Genomic DNA, 27,694 nt, shown 5'->3' on the forward strand with positions numbered 1-27,694 from the left:
TGATTGTATGTTGGAGTTACTTGCCCACAGTTTTCATTTTCTTTGTTTTGTTTGTATGTTATCTACGCAAGCAGGGTACTGTGCTGTGCTCCTCTATTCACTAGTTGACAGCACTTATACACTCACCACCTGTCTCCTCTCCTGTTGTCCTCCCTTATGTCCCTCTGACCTTAGCAAACAGAGCCTATGCTCACATCCCTGGAATCTGAATGAGAATGCTGTCACTTTAAAATCCAAAATAGTTGCACTTGTAAAAATTCAAAATGGCTGCACCCTCGGTCACTTTAAATATCCAAAATGCCTGCTGCTTATAGACATTCAAAATGGCTGCGCCCTCGGTCACTTTAAATATCCAAAATGCCTGCTGCTTATAGACATTCAAAATGGCTGCGCCCTTGGTCACTTTAAATATCCAAAATGGCTGCTGCATGTAAATAATGACTGTGTCCTCCGGACAGTGGAAAGTCAGCACTCAGGTTTGTCTCCCTCCTTGCCGTTTCCCTTCCTAGTCATAGGCCACCAGCACATTCGTCCCTGCAGTCCTTGGTGACCAGCGCTGATCTTTAGGTCAATTCTCAGGTCCCAACACCACTTGGAAATATTCAGGCCGTTGATCCCATCAGAGTAGCTGATAGTCCCCAGCTCTGACCATCTCTGTACTCACTGTTTTCATTCAAATTTTTCCACTGCTTGGTACCTAATCCACTTCTGTATAGTTCCTTTCAAAGCTCAGGGTTCTAGGATTATCTTCTGTATCTCTCTCAATTAGTTTTTCTTTTCTTTGTTGAAGAGGGTCTGTGTCACTTCTCTACCTATTCCTCCATCTTGAAAGTTTCATTTTTAAAGCTAGCTGAAGAGTTCCTTCATGGCTGAACTGGTAGACATGGAGGTAGGAATCAGAACTAGGTATAAGCAAACCATCTGTTTTTGTTGTTGTTAGGTGCCACTGAATCACTTCTGACTCACAGCAACCCTATGTATGACAGAATGAAACCATGTCTGGTCCTGTGCCAGACTCACAATCCTCATTACACCTGAGCCCATCATTGCAGTCACTGTGTCAATCCATCTTGTTGATGGCCTTGCCCTTTTTCCCTGACCCTCCACTTCACCAAGCATATCTTTCTCCAAGGAATGGTCCCTTCTGATAGCATGACCAAATCAGGTGAGACAAAGTCTAGCCATTCTCGCTAAGATCATTCCAGCTGCACTTTGTCCAGGGCAGATTTGTTCATTCTTCTGGCAGTCCATGGTACTTTTAGTATTTTTCGCCAAGACCACAACTCAAAAGCATCAACTCTTCCTCGGTCTTCCTTATTCACTGTCCAGCTCTCACATGCATAAAAGACGACTGAAAAAACTATGGCTTGGATTTAGTGCACCTTTGTCTTCAGGGAGACACCTTTGCTCTTCAGCACCTGAAAGAGGTCTTTTACAGCAGATTTGCCCAGTGCAATATGTCATCTGGTGTCCTGACTGCCACTTCCATGGTGTAGATTGCAGAACGAAATGATATAAAATCTTTGACAACATCAGTCTTTTCTCCATTTATCATGCTGTTGCTTACTGGTCCTGTTGTGAGGATTTTCATTCTCTTTATGTTGAGGTGAAATCCATACTGCAGACTTACAGTCTTTAATTTTCATCAGTAAGTCCTTCAAGTAATCTTCACTTTCAGCAATCAAGGTTGTATTATCTGCGTATCACAGGTTGTTAATGAGTCTTCCTCCAATCCTAAAGCTAAGTTTTTCTTCATATAGTCTAGCTTCTTGGATTATTTGCTCAGCATACAGACTAAACAAGTATGGTGAAAAGATGCAAACTTGACACACTCCCTTTCTGATTTTAAACCAGGCAGGATCCCCTTGTTCTGCTAGAACAACAGCCTACTGGTCCATATATAGGTTCCCCATGAGCACAATTAAGTATTCTGGAATTCCCATTCTTCTCAGCAAACCATCTGCCCCTCCTATATTCTGTTCCCACTTCCACAATATAGCTCATTACTAATGCACCAAATGAAAAGTTGAGTTTCTGGCTCCCTGAAATATTCAGTATAAATTAACTCCCTTCTTTCTTTATCCTACTTATTTAGTGCAATTATAACTAGTATATGAAAAATTTCCATGCTCAGACATAAATCACAGCTAGTTTCTTATCCACATTCTAATGCTTGGGTGATTCTGGCCAAGTCAAGTTTTCTGGGCCCCAGTGTTCAGAGCTGCTAAGTCACAGGGATAGTTAGACAAGACTTAAACTCCTTATTAACTTTTAAAATTTTATGATTCAGCTACCTAGTCATAAGTCATAAAACAACCCAAGAATTACATGGTACACAGGAAGTACTCTTTTAATTCATAGATAAATGTAATCAAACTTAATCAAACCCAATCCTGTAACTTCACATTTATACACACAAACATAGATGCATATACATTATTAGTAAAAAAAAAAAAATTCTTACTTGTCTAGATTTTCTAATAGTGACTGGCACAAAATTGCCAAATATCCAGCTTCCACTGCATTATGAGACACATCTAAAACAAACAAGTAAACTGCTGGTTGAGGAGGACGAAGCTGTAAGGAATAAAAACAATGTAATTTATCTAGTTGGTACAATTCACTTTTTGTATCACTATTACTATTGATATTTACTGAGTATATTAAACAAAAAAAATATGAATAGGGCTGATATTCTGTTAAGATCTCATGTGCTAATGAAAATGATGCTCCTTTCTTACACATTTTTCTTATAAAGTTGGTTGCAGACAAAATACCGTAAGCCAGTCATCCTACAATTAATGGGTAAATAGATGGGCTGAAAGTTTTCCTGTTAAGGAGTATTGGCTAAGGTGTCTTTTAAAGGAAAATTGGGCTTATGTATTATTTAATAGTGAGCTCTAGATTCCTTATCAAGTCCTAAAAACATGTTTTAAAACATACTTACAAAAAAAGAAAAACAAAACCTGACAATCTGTGACAAATACTAGCTATCAGGTTACCTGGCACTGGCTGAATCCCAAGGGCTAAGTGTAAAAAAAGTCATTTAAGTTTGGAAATGGTATTTCAAAACAAAACAAACTTGTGAGGCGACTGATTATAGCTTAAAAGAGATTTAAGAGACATATGAATGAATCCTGATTCAAATGAACCAGTAACATTCTGAGACAACTGGGGTAATTAGAACACATACTGGACATTAGGTGACATTAAGAAATTGTTCATTTAGTTTCCTGTGATAGTACTGTAGGTATGTTTTTAAAGAATCCTTATCTCTCAGAGATACATACCGAAGTATTAATGCATAAACTTTAATGATGTCTGAGATCAGCATTTAAAAACTCCAGGGTAGGTGAGGGAAAAGGAAGACTAGGGCAGGCTGGGACATAGATAAAACATATTTAGCAAAATCTTGATTCATTTTAAAGCTTGGTAATGGGTAAAAAGGGCTCCTTGTATTATTTTCTCTTTTCTGGGATATGCTTGAAAATTCTGTTATATAAAAGAATTTATAGTTTTTTTTTTTTTTAAATATGCCAAGGATTATATGAGGTCACATACCACTTCAATTAGATTAAGACTCCTAAGGAGCTAACAGAGTTGGGAACTTAAGTGATAATGGCAAAAAACTGAAAGTAAAAGCATGAGAGTGATCAAGAAAGAGTTTATCACAGTTAATATGAAATTAGACAAGAAAACAGAACTTAAGTGGACACAGGCTAAGACACACAGGGCCATAAAAATGACAAACAATGTATAAAGAAAGAAATGGCCAAGCAGCAGAAATTACATACACATCAGTTGTTCTAGCTCATCTTTTTCAACTAGCAGCACTTTAATGTTTACTGACAACAAAGATTAAAAATGAGGACACAGAAGAGATACATTATTATAAATACATTAAAAATGAGTAGATATGATAAAGAAGATAAGCAGAATTTAGACCAAGAATTTGTTTTTGTAAATGGAAAAGAAGAGATCTTAGATTCAGTATAATTAAAGAACAGGTATGACTAAATTAGAAAAATTAGAGTAAAGTTAATATCCATTTATTTTAATATCTGTACCTGGTGAACCAGTAAGATGGTGATATCATTAAAAGACTGTAAACTGCAGTTTTTCCCAAAAACATTACCTTTGCTGTTTGAGAGTCTTAAATGTTAAATAGTAAAGAATATCTGTATTTATTCCAAGTAATCAAATCACGGCAACAAATTTTAGATATCAGTGCTAATCATAAAGTATTATTAGTATTCCTTAGTGATGGTATGCATTCTTCTAAGAGATCAAATAAATTTCAGGAAACAATTTCCTACTTGTTGAATATAACCTTTCAGAATAGACTTAAAAATTCATACTTTGGGATAACTTCAAATCAGGACAAAAATTCACTTAACAGCAAATTACAACTGACCAAGTAGGTAATCCCCGACTTCTGATGTATTTGAGTTATGCACTATAACTATCTTTTTTTTTTTTGGTACATCTTATCATTAGTAATATATACTACATACAGTGATGCAGCCCATAATTTGCTGATGTTATCATTCTCAGATATTTACTCACAGATGTTCAATGTTACCACTGGATTAGCTGCAGTTTTTTCTAAATTAAATGAGGGGTTTCATTTACTTGAAAAAATGGACCCAAACACTGATCCCTTTGCTAAAGTCCCTAGGCAGATTCAGGACACAGTGAGATGTTTCTGTGAAATATATGAATTAAAAGAAGGACCACACAGACAACTCTCACTAATTTTCTGATCAGAAATGCTATCCCGTTTCCCAGAGATAATCCAGATGGTCCAGAACCTTCCACAAGTGGAGCTATTACCACAACAACAAAATGCCAACACTGTCCAACTCTTCTTCATTGTCAGAGTAAATTTTTAGGATTTGTGTACCTTTTTTTAATGTATGCATGAATGTATTATATAAAATATAGTTGTAAATTTATATGCAATTGTTTCCAACCACTAAAGACAAAAAAGGATCTGATTTATAAAGATACAGATTTTAAAAAAAGGCAGTAATAACGAAAACTAAAAAAAGGTATTTGACTTACATTACAATCAACTTAAGACTGAGTTGTCCAAATAGAACCCCATCGTAAGTCGGGGACAACCTGTAATTGTATCCCATGATTGACTTGAACACTGAATAATTACCATGTAATCTGAAGAAGCAATGAACTCCACAGTTGAATTCTGAACTTCTGGTCGTTTATGAGGTTCACCATATGATCGAGTAAGGGGGTTATACATAAATTCTTCAGGAACTAGATGAGAATTAGGAATCCAGCACAAATTTAGTAACAAAATTTGTAACTAAACACATACATACACACAACACATATATACAACACTCCTCTAGAAATAAAACACCTCTATCATCAATATGTTCAAGAGGTTTATAACGAGTTCTATAAACAGCTAATGGTAAAAACTAATCACTTAAGCCCTTTTTAAAATACATAACTGAATGATAAAAAATGTATTTTCCGAAATCAAGTGAGGATATCAGGGTGCAGGTAACCTTCTTTCTTAGACTCGTGTCCTATTTATTATACACATGAAGAAAAATTAGAGAAAAACAAATTTAAAAATAATTATAATAGGAGGAACTAAGAAATGACTAAAGGAGGCAATACAGAGACGGACACATATACACACAAACACATGTGTATGCAAAAGAATACCTGAGCTGAATGAACCAAATACACAAACAGATGACAATCTAACTTGTCAGGGGCAAGCATAATAAATCTGCATGACCTCACCTGCATGACATCCAATGTTCTTGTTTTTTTTTTTTTTTTAATTTTTATTGTGATTTGGGTGAAAGTTTACAGAGCAAATTCACTTTCCATACAGCAGCTCACATACACTTTGTTTCATGACATTGACTACAATTTCCCACAATGCAACAGCTCCCCTCCCACTTCCTCCCCTAGTTACCTCTTCCCTGTGTCCTTCCCTCCCATGCACTCCTGCCCCCAGACCTGTCTCCCTGTGCATACAGTCTTTCTATTTTCCCATGATTGATCTTTCCAAGGAGTGTATCCACCTAATGTAAACGTTCAGCTCATACGCCTGTCTTTTCTTTGGCTGGCAGCCACAGGAGTGGGTTCAATTCCAGACCTGAATGAAGGGTAGCTAGGGGCCATAGTCTTGATGGTTCCATCAGGCTCTATCAGACCAGCAAACCTGGTCCCTTTTTTTTTTTTTTTTAAATGATTTTTGAGTTTTGTTCTATATTGTTCTACCACTCTATCTAGAATCTCCTAAGAGATTAAGAGATCCCCCTCTGAGTTGTTGACAGGACATCTACTGTTTTTTTTAAATTTTTTTTTTTAACTTTGTTTTCCCTGTCATTCTTCTCATTGTCAATTATCCCCTTCACCAGCCAAAATGAAGCATCCCTAAACTATTCTCTCCATGAAAAATGGCATGAAAGTTGTTTTTAAAGTGATATGGAAATAAATCAACTAATGACAAAAATGTCAGAAAATGTTTAAAATAATTAAAGCACACTTATTTTAAGAATGTGAAACTCACCATCATTAACTCTATAGCACAAATTGCATTTCCATCTACGCTGATCAATGAAGGATACAAAAGGGTTGATATATGTTCGACAAGATCGGCACCTCACAATGGTATTTGATGTTATCACTGGTAATTGCTAGGAAATAAAATAAAGCTGTTGTAGCAAAAAAGAGCACCCACCCCAGGGTACAACAAAACACTTGCTGCTTTGCTCCATCTGCAGAATAGAAACTCTAACTTTCTGAATGGTTTGAAACTGAAGCATTTTAATAACATCCAGCGATATGCTGAGCAACACAAGTAGCTATCAAATTTTCTCCCTCTCTTGCCACAAGGGTGACAGTGATTTAGATCTCACTAAAATAAAGTTGTGCTAAATACAATGAAAGTTACTGACCGACAGAAAAGCTTGGTTGACCAAGAAAATACGTAAGCCAAAACTCATCAGTTAGACTCAAGAAATAAGTGAGAAAGAAACATTAACTTCATAGTGTAAAAATAACTTTGTCTTTATTGGCTGACTGGAAACAGAGATGGACAATCAGGCACTGTTCATGAGGCTGCCAGAACAGCCCTGACGCGAATGGACTCACTGCCGTTGGGTCGGTCCCAACTCACAGCGACCCTCCCCTTGGGTTTCCAAGGTGGTATCTCTACAATAGGAGATTGCCCAACCTTCCTTCTGGGGAGTGACTGGTGGGTTCGAACCACCAGCCTTCTGGTTAGCCGTCAAATGCCTTAGGCACTACGCCACCAGAACTCCCTGTAAGGCCTCCCAAATAAAACAGAATGTGCTGTTCCTTTTTAAAAAATACATTTCTCTATGATTTATTTGAAAAAAGAACTTTCTTTTCAGTGTAGAAAATATGAGAAAGGATTAAGAAACTGCATATGATCTATCTCCCTGAGTCAACATTTGTTAGTAGTTACCATCTTCCCTTCTGGCTAATTTTTTTTTTACCTATCAACACATAAAAATATATTTGTGTTTAGTTTTTTTCTCATATACTATTTTTATTATATAAGAAACTACATATCAGTAGTGAAAAACCAGGAATTACAGTTAAACGGAAAGGGAAAATTAAAAAAAAAAAAAAAAAATCACCCAGCATTCTACAATCCCAGAGGAAGCCACTCTAACAATTTAGTGCATATACAACTTCCAGATGTATCATACATAGAATCTGTGTTTATCTGTGTTTAGAGGGAAAAAATAAACAACTCACCAATGTACATAAGAAATCAGTTATCTTGGTTGGAGATAAAGGTTACAATCGTAATTGTAGGTGATCAGATAGTATTTACTGAAAAATTCACGGTACTTATCACATATTATAATTATTTTACTTTCTATTAATTTTGCTATTTCCTATACTTCCTAAAATGAAAGTAAGCTCAATGAGGAAGCTTATTAACCTTTGTATTCTTAATATCTATTGTGCTGTTGTTGTTCTGTGCCATCAAGTTGGGCCCGACTCATAACGACCCCTCCTTGGGTTGCTGAGGCAGTTATCACTACAGAAGTAGATTGCCCAACCTTCCTTCTGAGGAGTGGCTGGTGGGTTTGAACCACCAGCCTTCTGGTTAGCAGTCAAGTGCCTTAGGCTTAGGCTTATGTTACCAGAGCTCCTATCCTTAATATCTAGCATGATTCAAATCCAAACCCACTGCCATCAAGTCAATTCTGACTCATAGCAACCCTATAGGACAGAGTAAAACTGTCTATCCCACAGGGTTTCCAAGGCTGTAAATCTTTACGGAAGCAGAATGCCTTATTTTTCTCCGTGGCGCAATTAGTGGGTTCAAACTGCTGGCCTTTTGATTACCAGCTGAGCACTTCTAACCACTGTATCATCAGTGCTCCTTCTAGTATGATAAGTAATCAATAAGCATTTGTTGGATAAAGGGGACTGAAAGAAACTTAGTAGCAAGGGGTGGGGGGAAGAGGGAGATATAGAAAGCCACAGTAGTGAAAAAAATGTATGAGGGGAAATACAACTTAGGAAGTCTAAATAAAATTGTCTCTAGAAAAAATTATTTCTGAAAAATTTAGTTTAAATACAGTGTACCTGCGTGAAATAACAGAAGAACGTATAAAAATCTAGCAAGCTGGATATTAAACCAAATACATGATAGAAACATAAAGACTAATATTTTAAGGTCCCTGGGAGGTGCCAACAGTTTGATAATCGTCTGATAATCGAAAGGTTGGTGGGATTTGAACCTATCCAGCAGCTCTGGTAGCTTAGTGCCTAAGGCACTTGACTGCTAACCAGAAGGCTATCAGTTCAAACCCACCAGCCACTCCTCGGAAGGAAGATGGGGCAATCTACTTCCATAGTAATACTGTCTCGGAAACCCAAGGAGGGGTCGCTATGAGTCGTGTCCGACTCGACGGCACATAACAAACAACAACAGCAGCAGCAATACCATGGAAGAAACAGACCTAATGATCTGTTTCCATAAAGATTATAGCCAAGAAAACTCTACAAAGCAGCTCTACTCTGTAACACAATCAACAACAAAAACAAGTTATTATTTTAATTCAACAGGCTCCAAGCTTTTGGCTTTTCTGTCATTAAAGATTATTTGTTTGGTGTCATTAAGAACAATCATATAGCTTTCCCCCTAGGACTCCTAAAGTTGATCTATTCTCTAGGGCCTTTCCAATTTCCAAAACTATTAAATTTTAAAATTATCAGCTCAGACTCTATGTCTTATAGAAAATGTTACTTACCTACTATACCCAGAGGGAATTACTCCCTAGACTGTACTCACTAAGTACCTCAAAGAATTTGTTCAATTACATATATTAATCATCTTGTGTTATTTTCTTGTGTATCTTTATCCTCTGTTAGGTCTGAACTTCTTAGGGATAATGCCAGTGATGTAATCATTTCTCTATTACCAGTGCTTGGTTTAGGGCCTGTCACAAAGCGGTTGGCTTAGAAAATATCTGCTGAGTTGAACTGCACAGAAATGAAATGATTATTTCTAACATCAAATAAAAGAATTAAGATGACAAAAATTCTAGGAAAATATACAAGTACCTTGCACATAAGTACACGTTGGCACTCACAAATATTTAAAAATTTACTTTACCGTTAAGTCTCTGAAGGGATGTAACAACAATCCTAATGGAAGCTTAGCTTTATTCAGTAATGCCTGTGTCTGTGGAATACTTGTCAAAGTACACCGAAATGAACTGCAAAAAACATAAATAACATGGACTAACATTAGCTATCAGAAAAAATTATACTGAAGAATGTAAGTAATTAAGAACATTTAAAGGTGTAAGTAAAAATAATTTGGGTGTGTTAAGCAACTATAACCAGGAAAGTCCTGATTACTTTAAGCAGGCATATGTGTCATAAATACCAAAAGGCTTAAATTAAGGACACATCATTTTCAGGGTAGAAAACAACAACACATTCAAGAAAAAATAATTACTCCATTTTAACTAAAATAAGGCATGAACAGGAAGGAGTAGAAACATGAGTGAAAATGCATACCTCTGCATCTCTACTGATGCTGTTCCTGCTTTACTGCCCTTTATTCATCTGTTGAACTCTTACCATGAGATTCATCCAAGTTATCACTTCTGAAACCACCTCCTGATTCCCCCAGTGGAAGAATGACCTTCCTCTGTTCTCTGAGATCAATTCATGCTTCTATGCTATCAATTACAGTGTCATTTGCTTTAGTTGGTTATGTACCTTGCCTGTCCTATCTATTTGAGATCAGAGATCATTTTATCACACAAGAAATCAAAGTGCTCATAAATATTTTGTATTACATTATAAGTTAAGGTCAAAAGACAAAGAATCAATAAAGGCACAGTCAAAGAGGTAAGAAGTGTCACAGAAATCAAAAAAGAAATTTTAAGAAGAGTTGGTTAATAGTATATACAGATATCTAGGATTGTAGGCATTTAGGGGGAAATAAAAAAGAAAAAATGACTGAATGTATTTGGTAACAAGGAACTCAAAGATGACCTTTAAGAAATTCTCTAGGGTACTGAAGATTAAAATCTCATTCCAAGGGACAGTGACTAGGGGCAGGAATGAAAAGTAGTAAGAATAAAGCCAAAACTACCACATCATTATCACCACCTACCAAGCGTTTACTACATGGCTGGTATGTTACCACAAATTCGTGAAAAAATTCCTGCTTGTGCTCCTCACATCCAATCCAATAATAAGGCTTGCTGGCTCTGTCTTCAAAATGTATCTCCAGAATTCAACCACTTTTCACTACCTCCAACAGGCCTAACATTACCTCTTGCCCACACTACTTACTGCATTAGCCTCTATGCTTTCCTACAGTCAATTCTTTATATGGCTGCTGTATTGGTCTTTTAAAAATGCTACTCCTCTGCTCAAACCCTTCCCAATACAGTCAAAGTAAACTCTAGACACCTTACAATGGTATATAAGGCCTTGCCTATCTCTTCATACTAACTCTTACTCTCCACCTCTATCATTCTGTTCTGTTAACTCTAGGTTTATTCCTACTCCTTGAACACACCATGTTTGTTCCTGCATTTTGGAGCACTCTTCCCCAGAGAGGCATGGCCTGCTCAATCACTTCATTTGATCTCTTATCAACTGGGTAACTCCTTGAGAAGACCTGTCCTGAGTAAATAGTTACTCACCTTTATTCTGGATGAAAATGAGTCTTTACTACTCCCCACATATATTTTTATATAATATTTATCTTTAATATTATATAAAGAAAGAGTCCTGGCACAGTGGTTAAAGCGCATGGCTGCTAACCAAAAGGTGGCAGTTCAAACCCACTAGTCGCTCCATAGGAGAAAGATGTGACAGTCTACTTTGGTAAACATTTATATAGCCTTGGTAACCCTGTGGGGCAATTCTACTGTGGCCTATAAGGTTGCTATGAGTTGTAATCAACTTGACAACAGTGATTAATACTATATAGCTATTGGTTTCACTGTTTACAGTATGTCTCCCCTAAAAGAAGGTAAGTTTCATGAGATTGGAGAATTTTTGTTTTATTTATTACTCTATTTCAGGACCCAGAAACAGTGCCTGGCACTTAATTTTGGAGACATTCAGTAAATACTTTATGCCATTCCCCTACCTATGTGATTTCTTGTATACACACATACATATAACATACTCAACTATTTAGAGGATGCCTCATTATTCACACCACAAGACCATAATACAGACACTTATCAGCCTGATAGCAGCTTACATTTAGAAGGATGAGCAGCTATTTTCAATTTATAATACATCATGCCCTATACTTTTATGGGTGTGATCTTGGCACCACCTTAGGCACTGACTAGGGTGGTAGAGTGAGGTGGAAGAGTGTGAACCCTCAGTGATTCGACTTTCTATTTCTATTTTCTGTAGTCCATATAAGACTCTGTATGAAAAAGTGGAGTGTATAGCTTTAAAAAAAAGCCTTAAGGAAAAGAAAAGGGCTGTAAATTCCAAGAATTCTCCTAACTAAAGCTAAGAAGACAATGCTGTGAACCAGAGTTTACTTTATGAGAGAGGAAAGATTTCAGGAGCAGGAAGACATCTTGTAAGAAGCAACTAGGTCCAGAGAAAAAGCTTTTTCTTAGGGGACAGAAGTACTGAAAGCAGGCAAGAATAAAATTTGGTTTTAGAGGCACTGCGAGGGGAGTACCAGAACTCATCCACCCAGAAGGTACCACAGGGCTTGGTGATCACTGGATGCAGGGTGCCAACTAACCCTCTCCACGAGGTGAGGAAATATTCAATAAAGGAAATTCAAATCTAAATTCAGATTGGATAAGTAAGTCTATGGATAAATGGTCTTCATATTCTATAATGAGTGAGAAAAGAAAATCCAGAGATAAACCAATTACCTAAATATGCTTGTGGGATTATGTAAGTGAGGTTTACATCCTTGTCAAGCAAAGACTGAAGAAGGGAATGAAATTTTAAAGATTCTATTTTATTTAAAAGACATCAGACATTATTATCGGTGAAAGGTGAGAGAACGGGAGTTATGGAAAAATATATTTAATAAAACATGTTCTAGAAAGCCTTCACTCAAACAGAAAAAAATTTTCTGCCATTAGGTGAGGCAGCAATAGGACTAGATAGAGGTATAGTTGGGGATAGGAAAAGATGACCTATACTGAATTTTACATTTAAAATTTCAATGTAAACTAAAATAGAAAAAGTCTTTATTAACAAAGCTTCCAATCAGGGAATTAATACCATACCACTTCTGAAAGTCATACAATGTACTCTTCAAAGTGTATTACTTAAAAAGGATAACAACATTAATACCTACTCTGGGCTACAATTTAATTTTCTGAGGTCTACATTCAAATTCGGTACAGGAGCCCAAACAGGAGTCATGGGTAAAATATTCCTCTCCTGAATGAGGTTGATAGGTCTCAAGCTTTCTGGTTGTGGAGAACTCTGAAGACTCAATCCTCCTAGACTAGAGGACAGCTGGTTCATTCCAGGATACTGCTGAAAGAGCATTCCAAAAGAAAACAAAACACAAAAGGAATATTAAACAAACATGAATAAAATGTCTTATAAGGTATACAGGATTTCAACGTACAGAAAAAAATCAAGAAGCTAAGAAAATTTAAATCTCGTTTGCAAAGGGAGAATGACAATATGGAGACTCAATTTAAAGCATAATTGAAAACAAAAACAACCTCAGAGCACAAAAATACTGAGTAAATTTAAATTTTATTACCAAGGTTAAATAACACAATAGAAGTTCAGGAAAAATGCTTTCAATATCAAAACTTGGTTTCCCTGAAATATAGTTCATATTAGAAAGGCAGCAAAAATGCTTAAATGATACCAAGTTTTTTCTATCATCAATTTTCAGAATAATGAGTTGATGTATGGAAATGCACAATGATGCCAGTGAGTTTTACTTTTTCTCTTACCTACTTTTTAAATTGTGGTAAAAGATACATAACAAAGTTTGCCATTTTAATAATTTTTAAGTGTACAATTCAGTGGCATTCATTACATTCACAGATTTTTCACACCCGTAAGTCTAACCTACTTTCTAATGTGAATCCTCCTATTCTGATACTTCACATAAGTAGAATTATACATTTCAGTTTACTTGGATTCACAATCAACACCCATAGAAGCAGCAGGCAAGAAACCAAATACCTTACTGCATTGGGCAAATCTGCTGCAAAAGACCTCTTTAAAGTGTTAAAGAGCAAAGATACCACTTTGAAGACTAATGTGTACATGACCTTAGCCATGGTCTTTTCAACAGCCTCATATGCATGTGAAAGCTGGACAATGAATAAGGAAGATGAAAGAACTAATACCTTTGAATTGTGGTGTTGGCAAAGAATACTGAATATACTTGGTCTGCCAGAAGAAAGAATAAACCTGTTTTGGAAGAAGTACAGCCAGAATGCTTCTTAGAAACAAGGCAAGACTTCGTCTCACATACTTTGGGGATGTTATCAGATAGGTTAGTCCCTGGAGAAGGAGATCATGCTTGGAAAAGTAAAGAGTCAGTGAATATGAGAAAGGCCCTCAGTGAGATGGTTTGACACAGTGACTGCAAAAGCCTCAAGCGTAACAGTGACTATGAGGATGGTGCAGGACCAGGCAGTGTTTTGTTCTGTTGTACATGGGGTTAGTATGAGTCAGAACCGACTCGACAGCATGTAACAACAATGGTACATTTGTTCTTTTGTGTCTAGCTTATTTCACTTAGCAAAATTTTTCAAGGTTCATCCATGTATCAAAATTCCTTTTTCATGGCTAAATATGTCAATGTATACAGCTATATCACATTTTGTTTATCCACTAATCTGTTAACTGACACTTGGACTGTTTCCAACTTTTGGCTACTGGGAATAATGCTGCAATGAATATTCAGTACAATTATCTGTTGGGTCCCTGATTTTCAATTCTTTTGGGTATATGCCTAAGAGTAGAATTGCTGGGTCATATGATAAATCTATGTTTAGCATTTTAAGGTACTATCAAACTGTTTTCCTCAGAAGGTGTACCATTTTACACTCTAACAACTCATGAAAATTCAAATTTCTCTACATTCTCCCCAACACTTGTTAATTTACTTCTTTTTTAAATTAATATATCCATCATAGTAAGTATGAAGTATCTTGGTGGTTTAGTGGTTAAAGCATTCAGTGGCCAACCAAAATATTGGTGGTTCAAATCCATCATCCAATCCATGGGAGAAAGAGGTGGCAATCTGCTTCTGTAAAGATTTACAGCCTTAGAAATCCTATAGGGTAGTTCTACTCTGTCCTACAGTATGGCTATGAGTGGGAATGGCTTGGGCACAGCGGGTGAGTAGGTGTGAAGTGATGTCTCATTGTGGTTTTGATTTGTATTTCCTAAATGACTAATGATGTTGAGTATCTTTTCATATGCTTCCTGACCACCTACAAATCTTCTTTAGAGAAATGTCTGTTTAAACCTTTGCTCATTTTTAAATTGGGTTGTTTTTTTTGTTGCTGAGTTACAGTTTTTTATATGCTTTAGACATTAACCTCTTATTGAATATATAATCTATAAATATTTTTTCCCCTTCTGTCAGTTATCTTTTTACTTTGTTGATAATAGCCATTGATGCACGAAGTTTTTAATGTTGATGAAGTCCAATTTATCTATTTTCATTTTTGCTGCTTATGCATTTGATGCTATATTTAAGATTGTAAATGCAATGTCCTGAAGATTCATTCCTATGATTATTGTTTGTTATTTTTAGCTGCATGGTTTCTAGGAATTTGTTCATTTCATCTAGCTTATTTATTTCCATATAATTGTTCATAGCACTCTCTTATTTTATTTTTGTAAGGCCCACAGTAATGTCCTGTCATTTTAATTTTAGTTTCTGCATATTTTCTCTTCTTGTCATTTTTGTTGATCCTGTCAAAGAACCAACTTTTGGTCTAGCTGATTCTATTTTTTTCTATTCTTACCTGCACTCTAATCTTTATTACTTCCTTCATTCTAGTCAGTTTTGGGTTCGGTTTGCTCTTCTTTTTCTAGTTCCTCAAAGTATAAAAGTTAGGTTTCTGATTTCAGATCTCTCTTTTTTAATGTAGGTATGTACAGCTATGAATTTCACTTGAAGCACTGGCTGTGTTCAAATTTGGTATGGTGTGTTTTGATTTTCACTAATCTCTAAGTATTTTCTAGTTTCCTTTGTGATTTCTTTATGGACCCATTTGTTTTAAGAGTGCATTGATTTTCAAAGTTTGTGAAGTTTACAGTTTCCCTTTTGCTACTGATTTCTAGCTTCATTCCACTGTGGCTGGAGAAGATTGCTTTGTATGATATCATCTTAAATTTATAGAAACTTATTTTGTAGTCTAACATATGGTTTTCCCTGGATAATTCCATGTGCACTGAGAAGAATATGTATTCTTTGGTTGTTAGATGGTGTATTCTACATATGCCTGTTAGGGCTAGTTGTTTAATAGTCCTCTAGTCAGTCCTTTATTTCCATATTCATCTCTGTCTAGATGTCCTATTCATTATTGAAAGGGGTGCATTGATCTCTTCAACTATGACGGCTGAACTCTTTTTCCTTTTGTCAATGTTTGTTTCTTACACTGTATTTATAACTATCATATCTTCTTGATGAATTGACCCTTTTATCGTTACACAATGTCATTCTTTGTATAATAGTTTCTAACTTAGTACCTATTTACTGTGATATTAATATAACCATTCTAATGCTCATTTGGTTACTATTTGCATGCAATATTTTAATGATCTTTTAATTTATTTATGTCTTTGGATCTCAACTGAGTCTCTTGTCTAGCATCCTAGACATCCAGTCCACTTAGTCAATCTCAGCCTTTTTATTGGAGAATTTAATCCATTTACATTTAAAGTAATTACTGAAAAGAACTGACTTACTTCTACTATTTGTTTCCTGTGTGTCTTCTACCATTTTTTGTTCCTCATTTCCTTCAAAACTATCTTATATTTAATTTTCTGCCATAAAACATTTTGATTCTTTTCTGAGTTTCTTTTGTATATATAAATAATTTAAGACAATTGCTTTGTAGTTATCACAGAGATTATATTTAGCATCCGAAATTCACAGCAATCTAGTATGAATGGATACCAACTTAATTTCAATAAATACACTTCTCTCTACCCAGCTGCTATGCCAAAAACCTTTAAATTATCCTTAATGCCTTCTCTTCTCTTGCTTACCACATTCAATCCATCAGCATGTGGATATCCCTTCTGTATCTACTTGTTATTACATCCACTGATGTCACCTTAGTACAAGGCACGATCATCTATTCCAGATTAGGACAAAGTTGTCCCCCTGCTTCCATTTCTGTCTTTACAACTCAACCCTAAGGCATTCTTCAAAAAGCAGTCAAAATGATCCTCTAAATAAAGTAGATGTCATTCTTTTACATAAAATCTTCAATGTCTGTCTTCCCTTTGCACTTGGGGTAAAAATTTAAGCTTCTATGGTCTTTGCCTAGTTCTCTTAATTTCATCCTATTAGTCTTCTCATTGTTAGCTGAGTTCAAGACACATGGGGACTTTATTCCTGGAACTTGACAAAGGTTCAAACTTGCTTCTGCCTTAAGTCTTTGCACATATGTTCTCTCAGCCTGAAATGCTCTACTCCTAGATTTGTCAATGTCTTTCAATTGCTAACTTTTTCCTGTCTTTCAATTGTTAATTAAAGCAGTTTCTACAATGAGGGTTCCCTGACTACCTGTTCTAGCTCCTCAATCTCAGCAATTTCTTCAATTTGTCTTACTTTCTTCATAATACTTGTAACTATTTGAAATTACCTTATTAGTTTGTTTATTTATTGTCCCATTAATCCATGCTTCCTGTCAACTTTTAAGTTTTTTGAGAACAGAAACTTTGTTTTGTTCACCCATGTGTCTTGTATTTGTAGTGCCCACAATGGTGCTGGCACACAGTAGGAACTCAGTAAGTATTCACTGAATTAATAACTAGAGAAAAATTCTAAAGTCTTATAAAATTAGGTCCTTTGATTCAGTAATTCCACTTTACAAAGATGTTAATGCTGACATTAATTTATGCCCAGCAATAGCAGACTGGTAGAGTACTATGAAATGCCATACAGCATCAAATGATGAAGAATATGTAATAATATGGAAAGATTTCCTTATATATTGTTAAAAGAATAAGAAATTTCCAAAACACCATCCCTCTCTATCAACTTTGTTTAAACAAGTCATCTGAATGACCAGCTTTCTTACTGGCTTTTTTCAAAGACGTATATAGCAAAATGCCTAGAAGGAAAGATACCCAAGTTTTGTTGTAGTTTTATCTTTATGATGGGAATATGAATTGTATACATAGCATTTTCTGTAAATGATCATACACTACATTTGTAAAAAGTAAAAACAGCTATATGGTATCTGCACCTGATTTTTCATATTTAAATACCCATTTTCCCCCCGTTTTTCAAATCTGCAAAACAATTTTATTTTTCCCCTCAAATGCCAACTATTGGAGTTTTCCACTGCTTACTCAAGGTCTTTTCAAACTAACGAATCCAAAGAAAGTTTTTTCAGGACCTTCATATTGGGCTACACTAAGTATAACATTTTTAAAGTCATTTCAATTTTATTAGTGAAGGCTGCTTAAAGCAAAGAAAGTAAAATATATTTATCCTAACTAGGACTCTACAAACAAATGATTTATTTTAAAACTAGCTTGACAGGCTATGCTAATCTTGGATGAAAATCTATTTTTTTTAATAGATAGGTAACAATTTAAATGTAGGTTTAAACTAGCTGATTATTGCTTGCTGACCCTGGAACAGTAGCATTCAAAAATTATTTTAAATTTTGACTAGACAGTAATAAATTACTGCTTTGTAATCTTCCTTAAAGAAGTACACATATGAAACCTGACTTTTTCTTCTGCACAAGTCCCTACCAGTTAGACAGGGAAAAAAAGTGCTTAACTCTGAACTGTGAAGCCTTCTGCATTGTAAGAACAAAATATGGTCTTGGACAGACAATTTCATCAATCAGGGTGTCAGTTTCCTCACTTATAAAAATACAGAAGGAGAATGCCTAATATAAAAAAAATTAAAATTCCAAGTACTGGCAAGGATATAAAGCTACTGGGACTCTCACTCTCTGCTAATGGGAGGAATATATTAGAACATCTGCTTTGGAAAATGTTTCACAGTAACTGCTAAAATTGATCGTATGGATACCCCATAACCCAGCAATTCTATTCCTACAAACACATGCTCAGTAAAAGACACGCACAAAAATATTCACAACAGAACTATCCATAATGGCCCAACCTAGGACTCCTCAGATGCCCATCAACATAGAACAAATAAATAAATAGTGTACAGTCACAAAATGGAATACTATGTAATAAGAATGAATAAATCAGAACCATACAATAAGCATAATGTTGAGTGAAACGAATCCAGACACAAAAGAATGCATACAACATGGTTTTACTTATATAAAGTTTAAAAATAGGCAAAACAAATCTATGGTACTACAAGTCAGGACAGTGGTTACTCTTGTTTGGGGGTGGGAGGGAATGAGTGACTAAAAGAGGAATGAGACAGGCCTCTGGCTGTTTTTAAGTGAGTGTGTTCAATTTGCAGAAATTCATCAAACTGCATGTTATTCATTTGTATACTTTTTTTACATAATATATATTTCAGTAAAAATTAAAAAAAAATGGAAGGATGGGAGGGAATGATCACTAACAGTCTAGTACTAAATACTTTAGTTTTAAGATGCTCATGTCAACTGTGATTAATAGTCCATGTTACTTTCAGTCTGTCACTGTCTCCTTTATCCAAACTCCTCTGATCCTTGTTCTAGTCCAAGAGCACAAAAAGCATTTTAATTACACAGAAATAAAATAAAGTTGGATAAAATACCTTCCATACTGTATATTAATTTTCACTTTTATTCTCAAAGCCAATCTCTTAATTTTTCCAAAATAATTGCCCAAATATAATGGAAAAAGAACAGTAATCCCAATTTTCCTATGGCAGTTATCAGCAAACTTTTTCTGTAAAGAGTCTGATGGTAAATACTTTAAAGCTCTGAGAGCTACACTGTCTCTGCTGCAACTACACAACCACTATAGTGCAAAAGCAGCCATGACAATACACGAAAGAATGGATGTGGCTATATTTCAATACAACTTTATTTACAAATATAAGCAAAAGGCTAGATTTGGTCCAAGGGTCGTATAGTCTGTGGGTCTCTGTCCTATGTCATTATGGAAGAACAATTATTATTTAAAAATTTTTTTTCTCTTTCTCCAACATTTCTAAGAACTATATCTTTCATCTTGTTTTAAACTTGGCTTTCTTCTCATCAGAGCATAGAAATAAACTACATTATGGCCAGAGATATGAATTTTCCCAAAGTATAAAAGAATTAGATAAGGTAAACTTAATAACTGTGTTTAATCTGGACCAATAGAGCCTAAAAGAAATCTAACAAAATGGGAGACATGTTCTAATCAACCCTATTACTCCAGTGCTTCTCACAGTTTTCTTTCTTGCTCCTTCCTTATGCATCTTCATTCTAAGGTTTAATTAAACAACAACAAAAAAAGATTTTCCTATTTCTCTCTCATCTTTATTGTTAGCCCACAATATGATGAAATCTGTATCACAATGGTGTAAGAACAGTTTTCCTTTAATTATAAGTAGACTGCTTTTGCCATTCCAATAATTTCTTCTTATTTTACTTTCTTCTCAATAAATATAAGTTTAAAATACTTATTATTCTGTAATATCAAACTGAACTACATTTATATCTGGTCATTTTCTGAGAAGAAAGTCAGCAGTCAGTTTAGTAATACAGGATTTAAAAAACTTAACATTTATTTAGATTTCCTCATTAGAAAATGAATACCTGTACATTGTAGAGAACCTGGAAACTAAAAGTACATGGAAGAAAACAAAAAGTATTACTAACATCTTGATCTAGAGTTAATGACTTTAAAAATTATGTGCATTTTATCTTTTTCTACATATGAACACAAAAAATTGATAGCAAATTCTAAGGCTCTTTGACGCAGCATCTGTATTTGTACTTATGATCTATTTGAATCACCAGGGATTTGTCAGAATTGGTAAGAGTCTCACAGTTTGTAGAAATGCAGTGTCTTTACGTGACTAAATACATACTTGAGCATACTGCTGGAATCCAGAATACACCGGGCTACTGGACTGTCCCCCAGAAGCAAGTGGTGCGGCAGCATTCTGATAACCAGGCTGAAGAGTTGGATAACCATAGCCAAAAGGTTTAGCCATTTTTGTAGGATGAGGAGCAGCTGGAGCCAGAGTTGGAGCAGGATCAGTTTCAGGGGTGGGATCAGGAGCAGGACTGCTGGCTGATGAAGAAAGCATATCTAACAAAGGGAAAAACACAGGGCTGATGTCTGAGAACTGAGACTCTGTAAACACTTGACTCCTGGGTGAGCCACAACCTTTAACATTTCCTTTTTCCTCATTTTAACTTTTTGTTATGTAATTTTTAAACACATACATAAATAGAATAATGAACCCACATATACCTGTCACTCAGCTTCAATAATCATCAGTATTTTGCTGAATTTGTTCTACATGTTGTTCCCACCCCAGTTGTTTTTACAGGGGTCAACAAATACTTCAGTTAGTATTTCTCCAAGATCAGAACTTTAAGTATATATGTAGCTAAGCCAGTTTTTTTTTTTTTTTTTTTTTTTAATTTTCTCAGCAGGAATAGGATCAGGAAACAAAAAACAAACCAAAGCAATAAAAAAAGGTATCAACTATTCGTTTGTCTAACTTGGTTTCTAGCTGATTCTGTCTTCTATATTAAAAAGAAAAATAAAGTCTGTGAAAGAATGGCGTATTTCCACAATCCTTCACCAGAAGTTTGCATTATTTGGCAGATGCAAAACAGTGAGCACAGTACAAAAGAGAACATCTAGAATAAGGTAGCTAAAGCCAAATAAAATGTATTTAATGAAAAAATAGTCTTTAATGACTTTTAAAATAAACATCAAGACAACAACAAACACAAGACAACAAATTACCTGGACAGCTGCCTCCTTCTAGGGCATCATAACCGCTGGGCACTGGAGAAGCACTGCTTGTGGTGGAGGAGCTGTCAACACCTAAAGGAAAATCAAAGTGTCTACTAAATTTAAAATAACAATGTATCTTGGAAAAGCCTTTGGCAAATTTGAAAAAGATGTTTTGTTGAACTAGGAAAATTCCCGCCTTGACTAAAAAAATAGAATGACTAATGTTTCAAGACATTTGAAAAATCATATATAGACTTCTATTAACAGAAATAGAGGATGAAAGTGGAACAAACATGAAGCTTATGAGTGGAATAAAATTCAGTCAAACATATATGAAGACATATTAGAGAACTGATATCATACTATTAAAAGTAGTCAAACATACAGATATAAATTTTAGAATAAATGAAATATTAATGAATCACACCTTATGCTTACATCTACCAAATCTCAAGCTATTAAATTTATCTTCTCAATATTAGACTACTTTGAAATAATTCCATTTTAATAACTTTTAGAACACAGTACACCTGTATGAAAGAGTCATAAAAGAGACTTGGGTCAATGCCTAGCAAATCACTAAGCTTTTTAGTGTCTTAGTTTATTCACCATAGAACAGAGATTAAATATTATCTGCCATATTAAGTTTGTTGTTGTTATGTGTCCTGGAGTCCTAACTCATAGCGACCGACCCCTCCTTGGGTTTTTGAGGCAGTACCACTATGGAAGTAGATTGCCCAACCTTCCTTCCGAGGAGTGGACGGCGGGTTTGAACCCACAGCCTTCTGGTTAGCAGTCAAGTGCCTTAGGCACTACACTACCAGGGCTCCCATCCAGCCACTCCTCGGAAGGAAGATGGGGCAATCTACTTCCGTAGTGATACTGCCTCGGAAACCGAAGGAGGGGTTGCTATGAGTCCGGTCCGACTCGACGGCACATAACAACAACAACAACAGCCATATTAAATAAGGTAATATAAATAAAAAGCATTCCAATAAATATAAGTATCAGACTATAAAATTTATTATTTGTTCATTTAAAAGATTTTTAGTGGTGATTTATGATGAAATTTAGTGACAGGTTACACAGATAGTAGAACATATAATACATTCATTAATTTACTCAACAAATATTTTATTGAGAGTTTACAATTATCATATAGATAAATATGCTAAACCATATACTGATGAATAAAAGAGAAAGTGCACATGGTCCATCTCTTATGTCAGAGATCTTGGTCTCTTCCACAATAAAAGAATTCAGTGATACAGGGGTTATTAGCAGCTTTTGACACCAATACTACAACTAGGGTTTAAACTATATTTTAGGTTAATGTTAAGAATAGGTATGCATAATTATCTTTCAATGAATAATCATGGACTCCAATGAAGATCAGATATATAGTGACTCAGGGCATAACACCACCGAGTTGACTCCAACTCATAGTGACCCTCTCAGATAGAGAAGAACTGCCCCATAAAGTTTCCAAGGCTGTAAATATGTACAGAAGCAATATGGCACATCTTTCTCCTGCAGAGCAGCTGGCAGGCTGAAATGCTGAGCTTTCAGTTAACAGCTGAGCACTTACCCACTGATTACAAGGGCTCCTTCAGGGCATAACAGCTACCATTACTTGTACGGGGACATTTTATTATCAGCAAAGAACATAATTTGGAGACAAAACGCTGGAATTATATCAAATACTGACATTTACTTGCTGTATAACTTTGAGTGAGTTGTTGTTACGTGCCGTCGAGTTGGACCTGACTCATAGTGATTCCTCCTTGAGTTTCCAAGGCAGTATCACTACGGAAGTAGATTGCCTAACCTTCCTTCTGAGAAGTGGCTGGTGGATTTGAACTGCCAGCCTTCTGGTTAGCAGTCAAGTGCCTTAGGCACTATGCTACAATCATCAATATTATTTACTATAAAAATGACAATATAAAAAAACTGTCCTATATGTGCTTTTTAATGTTTTTTAAAAACATTAAATGTTTTTAAATGAGAGCAGATATGAAACAACTTATAAGGTAAGAGGGCTATAAAATAAATAATAGATGGAGGATACTACCATTTACTAAGTACCTTCTTTATGATAACTAAAAAACTTGTTAAGTATATATGCCATTTTACTTAATTCAGAATAGGAAGTAATGGCTCTCTTTGTTCTGTGTATTTGTGGATTTTAACTAAAGCAGAATGCTGATCTATAAGGTCAAAAGCCTTGGAGTACTAGTCTTAAAAACAATACACCAAAACACATGTGTCTATCAATGAGTAGAGAAACAAAATATGGCATATCTATACAATGGAAGAGTATTTGGCTATGAAAAGGAATAAAGTGCTGATATATGCCACAGTGTGGATGAACCTTGAAAACAGTAAGCTAAGTAAAAGAAACTAGACACAAAGGTCACATGTTGTGTGATTTCATTTACATGAAATATACACAACAGGTAAACCACTGTAACACAAAACAGACTGGTGGGTTGCCAGAGGACGGGTGGCAGGGAGAAAGAAGGAGGAGGATGGGGCTAGGGGTTACTGGGTATGAGTTTTGTCTTGGGGTGAGGAAAATGTTTTGGAACTAGATAAAGGAAGAAGTTGCCTAAAACTGTGGGAGTACTAAAAGCCACTGATACACTCTTTTTAAGTGAGCAATTTTATGTGAATTTCACCTTAATAAAAAAATATCAAAATATTTCAATGAGGAAAGAAAATTCTTTGCAACAAATGGTGCTGAACAACCAGATAATCCACATGCAAAAGAATGAATCTGGACCCCCCCCTTCTTTATACGTTACACAAAAACAAATTCAAAATAGATGACAGACTTAAATGTAAGAGTGTGAATTATAAAACTCTTAGGAAAAAAACCAGAAGTAAACCTTCATGACCTTGGGTTAGACTAAAGATTCTTAGATATGACACCAAAAGCACAAGCAACAAAAGGGAAAAATAAATTGGACTTAATTAAGTTAAAAACTTTCATGCTATAAATTATACCATCAAGGAAGTGAAAAGACAACCTACAGAATGGGAAAAATACCTGCAAATCTTATATTCGATAAGGGTCTACTATCCAGAATGTAACAAATGCTTATAACTCAGTTCTAAAAAGACAAATGGACAAACAAAAATGGACAGAGGATTTAAACAGACATTTCTCCAAAGAAGATACATGGCCAAAAAGGCACATGAAAACATGATCAGCAGCCCTAGTCATCAGAAAAATGGAAATCAAAACTACAATGAGATACCACTTCATACCCACTAGGATGTTTATAATAATAATAATAAAAAAAAAAATGTTGGCAAGAATGTTGAGAAACTGGCATCTTCAAGGGATTATGAAATGGTGTAATAACTTTGGAAAAAAGTTTGGCAGTTCCTCAAAAGGTTAAATGCAGCTGTCTCAGTTCTTCAGTGCTACTATAACAGAAATACCACAAAAGGATAGCTTCAATAAACAGAAATCTATTCCCGTACAGTCCAAGAGGCCAGAAGTCCAAATTCAGTATGCTAGTTCTGAGGAAGGAGCTCTGGTAGCGTAGTGCCTAAGGCACTTGACTGCTAACCAGAAGGCTGGCGGTTCAAACCCACCAGCCACTCCTCGAAAGGAAGGTTGGGCAATCTACTTTCACGGTGATACCGCCTTGGAAACCCAAGGAGGGGTCGCTATGAGTCGGGTCCGACTTGACGGCACATAACAACAAGAACAACAGTTCTGGGGAAAGACTAGGGTAGAAGTCAAGAGTTCAGAATGCTGGCTCTAGGGGCTAGGTGGAGGCCCCTAGACCTTGGGCTTCAGCTCTGCCCTCTAGGCCAACTGGAATAAGCTAGGAGCTTTTCCCGACTCACACAGCTGCTGGCTGCTGAGGCTGACCAATCCAAGATCAGCAGGTGAAATGGCAGATTATTGGCTCACAGGCTGCAAAGGCAACAATCCCAAGATTGGCAGGCACACAGCAGGCCACTGGTTCAAGTCTAGGAACTGGAGATGGAGACTCACCAAATGTGGGCTCCAAGATGAGCAAAAAGCCAGAGACCTTTCTCAAAATTTCCACATATCCTGGAAGCAGGCCACACTCTGAAAGCAACTCCCCTTCAAAAAATTAGCTGCTCACAGCAGATTCCACAATGGAGATAATTATACCAGTCTAATCTCATCATAGGAAATAACTACATCCAACTGCCAAGCCACTCAAAATCATGGTCAAGCCAAGTTAACACACAACCTTAACTACCACAAAAGAGTTATCATATGACCCAGCAATTCTAATCTTAGGTATCTACTCAACAGAAATGAAAACATATACATACACATGCACAAACTTATATGTGAATGTTCACAGCAGCATTATTCAGAATAGCCTCAAAGTAAAAGCAAACCCAAATGTCCATTAATTAAAGAATGGGTAAATAAAATGTATATATTCATACCAACCAACTCCCAAACCCACTGCCATCAAGTCATTTCTGACTCACAGTGACCCTATAGGACAGAGTAGAACTGCTCCACAGGGTTTCCTGTATAGAAGCAGACTGCCAGATCTTTTTCCTGCAGACAGTTGGTGGGTTCAAACCACTGATTTTTTAGTTAGCAGCCGAGTGCTTAACCACTGCATCAACACAGCTCCTTAAATTCAAACACTGGAATAAAGAATGGGAGAAATGAGACAATAAAAAGAAAAGAACTGTGATATATACTATAAAATGAACAAACCTTTTAAACATTATGCTAACAATAAGAAGTTAGAAAATACCCTACATATTTTGATTCTATTTATATGATATGCCCAGAATAGGTATATCTACACAGATAAAAAGTAGATTAGTGGCTGCCTAGAGCTGTTTGGTGGAGCCCTGACTGTGCAGTGGTTACGCACTCAGCTGCTAACCGAAAGGTCAGTGGATGGAACCCACCAGTCACTCAGCAGGAGAAAGATGTGGCAATCTGCTTCTATGAAGATTATAGCCTTGGAAACCCTGTTGGGCAGTTCTATACTGATCTATAGGTTCATTATGAGTTGGAATCAACTCAATGGTAACAGGGCTTAAAGCTCTTTGGGGGTAAGGAGGTGTGCATGGAAAATAACTGCTAAAAAGCACAGGGTTTCTATTCTGGGGTGATGAAAATGTTTTTCAATTACATGATAGTGATGCTTGTACAATTTTGTGAATAAAATAAATATAACTTAAATGGGTGGATTTTATGGTATGTAAATAATATCTCAATTAAAAACATATCTCAAAAAATTTGTTATAAAAAATATAGCATTCTTTCTGATTAATTTTAAAAGTAAATATCAGGAAATAAAGAACCATTTTTTTAAAAAATCCAAAGATAAAATATTACTAATGAATATCAAATTATTTCAAAGAACATAACTGCTTGATTATGCTATTTAGCTTCTTTCATGTCATGTCAAATATTAATATTTAAAATATTGCCCATTTTAATATTATAATAACTACAAACTTTAAAGTGTTCTATAGAAACAGTTATCTCATTTTATGTTTTGAATACTTCAAAACCTGCTAAGTTTATTTTAAAATTACTTTCAGAAGAAAAGAAGAAATGCAAATCTGTATTTTGGATTTGTTAAAATATCAAAACAATGACAAAAGTTACAAATTCACTAAACAAAATGGACTCAAACTTTGCTACATTTTATTGTTCAGATTAAGGTATTCTAACCAATACAATTCAGAATGGAATAAAAAAAAAAGACAGCTATCACAAACCTTAACATTTTGAACACATTTAAAAACACCTTCACTAATTTCCTCCATCATCCTAGAAAATAGTCTAAACACTTTCCCATCACCACTCAAGAAATTCCACAATTTGCTTCAACCTGTCCTCTCAACGTGTATCTCTCATCTGTCCCTATACCATTTTCCCTCTTTTACCTTATAATACAGACATACCAAACTTTTCCCTCTTCATCCAATATGCCATTCTTTGTTGTGTTCATGCACTGCACATGTTGCTCTTTGCGGTGTAGTATATTACCTGGTATAGCTTTTCTCTTTAACTTCAAGTGGAATTTGCATATGAGCAGTTGATGGTCTGTTCCACAAT

At 35.5% G+C, this 27,694-nt stretch overlaps 1 protein-coding gene across 1 annotated transcript in view; it reads right to left on the minus strand.

The window, feature by feature from the left end:
- Positions 1-27,694, minus strand: part of SEC24B (SEC24 homolog B, COPII coat complex component) — a 148,714-nt gene that overhangs the window by 24,716 nt on the left and 96,304 nt on the right. Inside the window, exons 5-11 of the mRNA XM_042780928.1 lie at positions 21,616-21,696; positions 20,723-20,946; positions 12,848-13,032; positions 9,650-9,752; positions 6,557-6,683; positions 5,168-5,277; positions 2,465-2,577 (exon numbers count right to left, since the gene is read on the minus strand). Coding sequence (XP_042636862.1) covers positions 2,465-2,577; positions 5,168-5,277; positions 6,557-6,683; positions 9,650-9,752; positions 12,848-13,032; positions 20,723-20,946; positions 21,616-21,696 — 943 coding nt within the window. The remainder of the gene's footprint in view (positions 1-2,464; positions 2,578-5,167; positions 5,278-6,556; positions 6,684-9,649; positions 9,753-12,847; positions 13,033-20,722; positions 20,947-21,615; positions 21,697-27,694) is intronic.

The sequence above is a fragment of the Orycteropus afer genome, unplaced genomic scaffold, assembly GCF_000298275.1.
Source record: "Orycteropus afer afer isolate SDZICR_OR568_19922 unplaced genomic scaffold, OryAfe1.0 scaffold00071, whole genome shotgun sequence".
NCBI lineage: Eukaryota > Metazoa > Chordata > Mammalia > Tubulidentata > Orycteropodidae > Orycteropus > Orycteropus afer.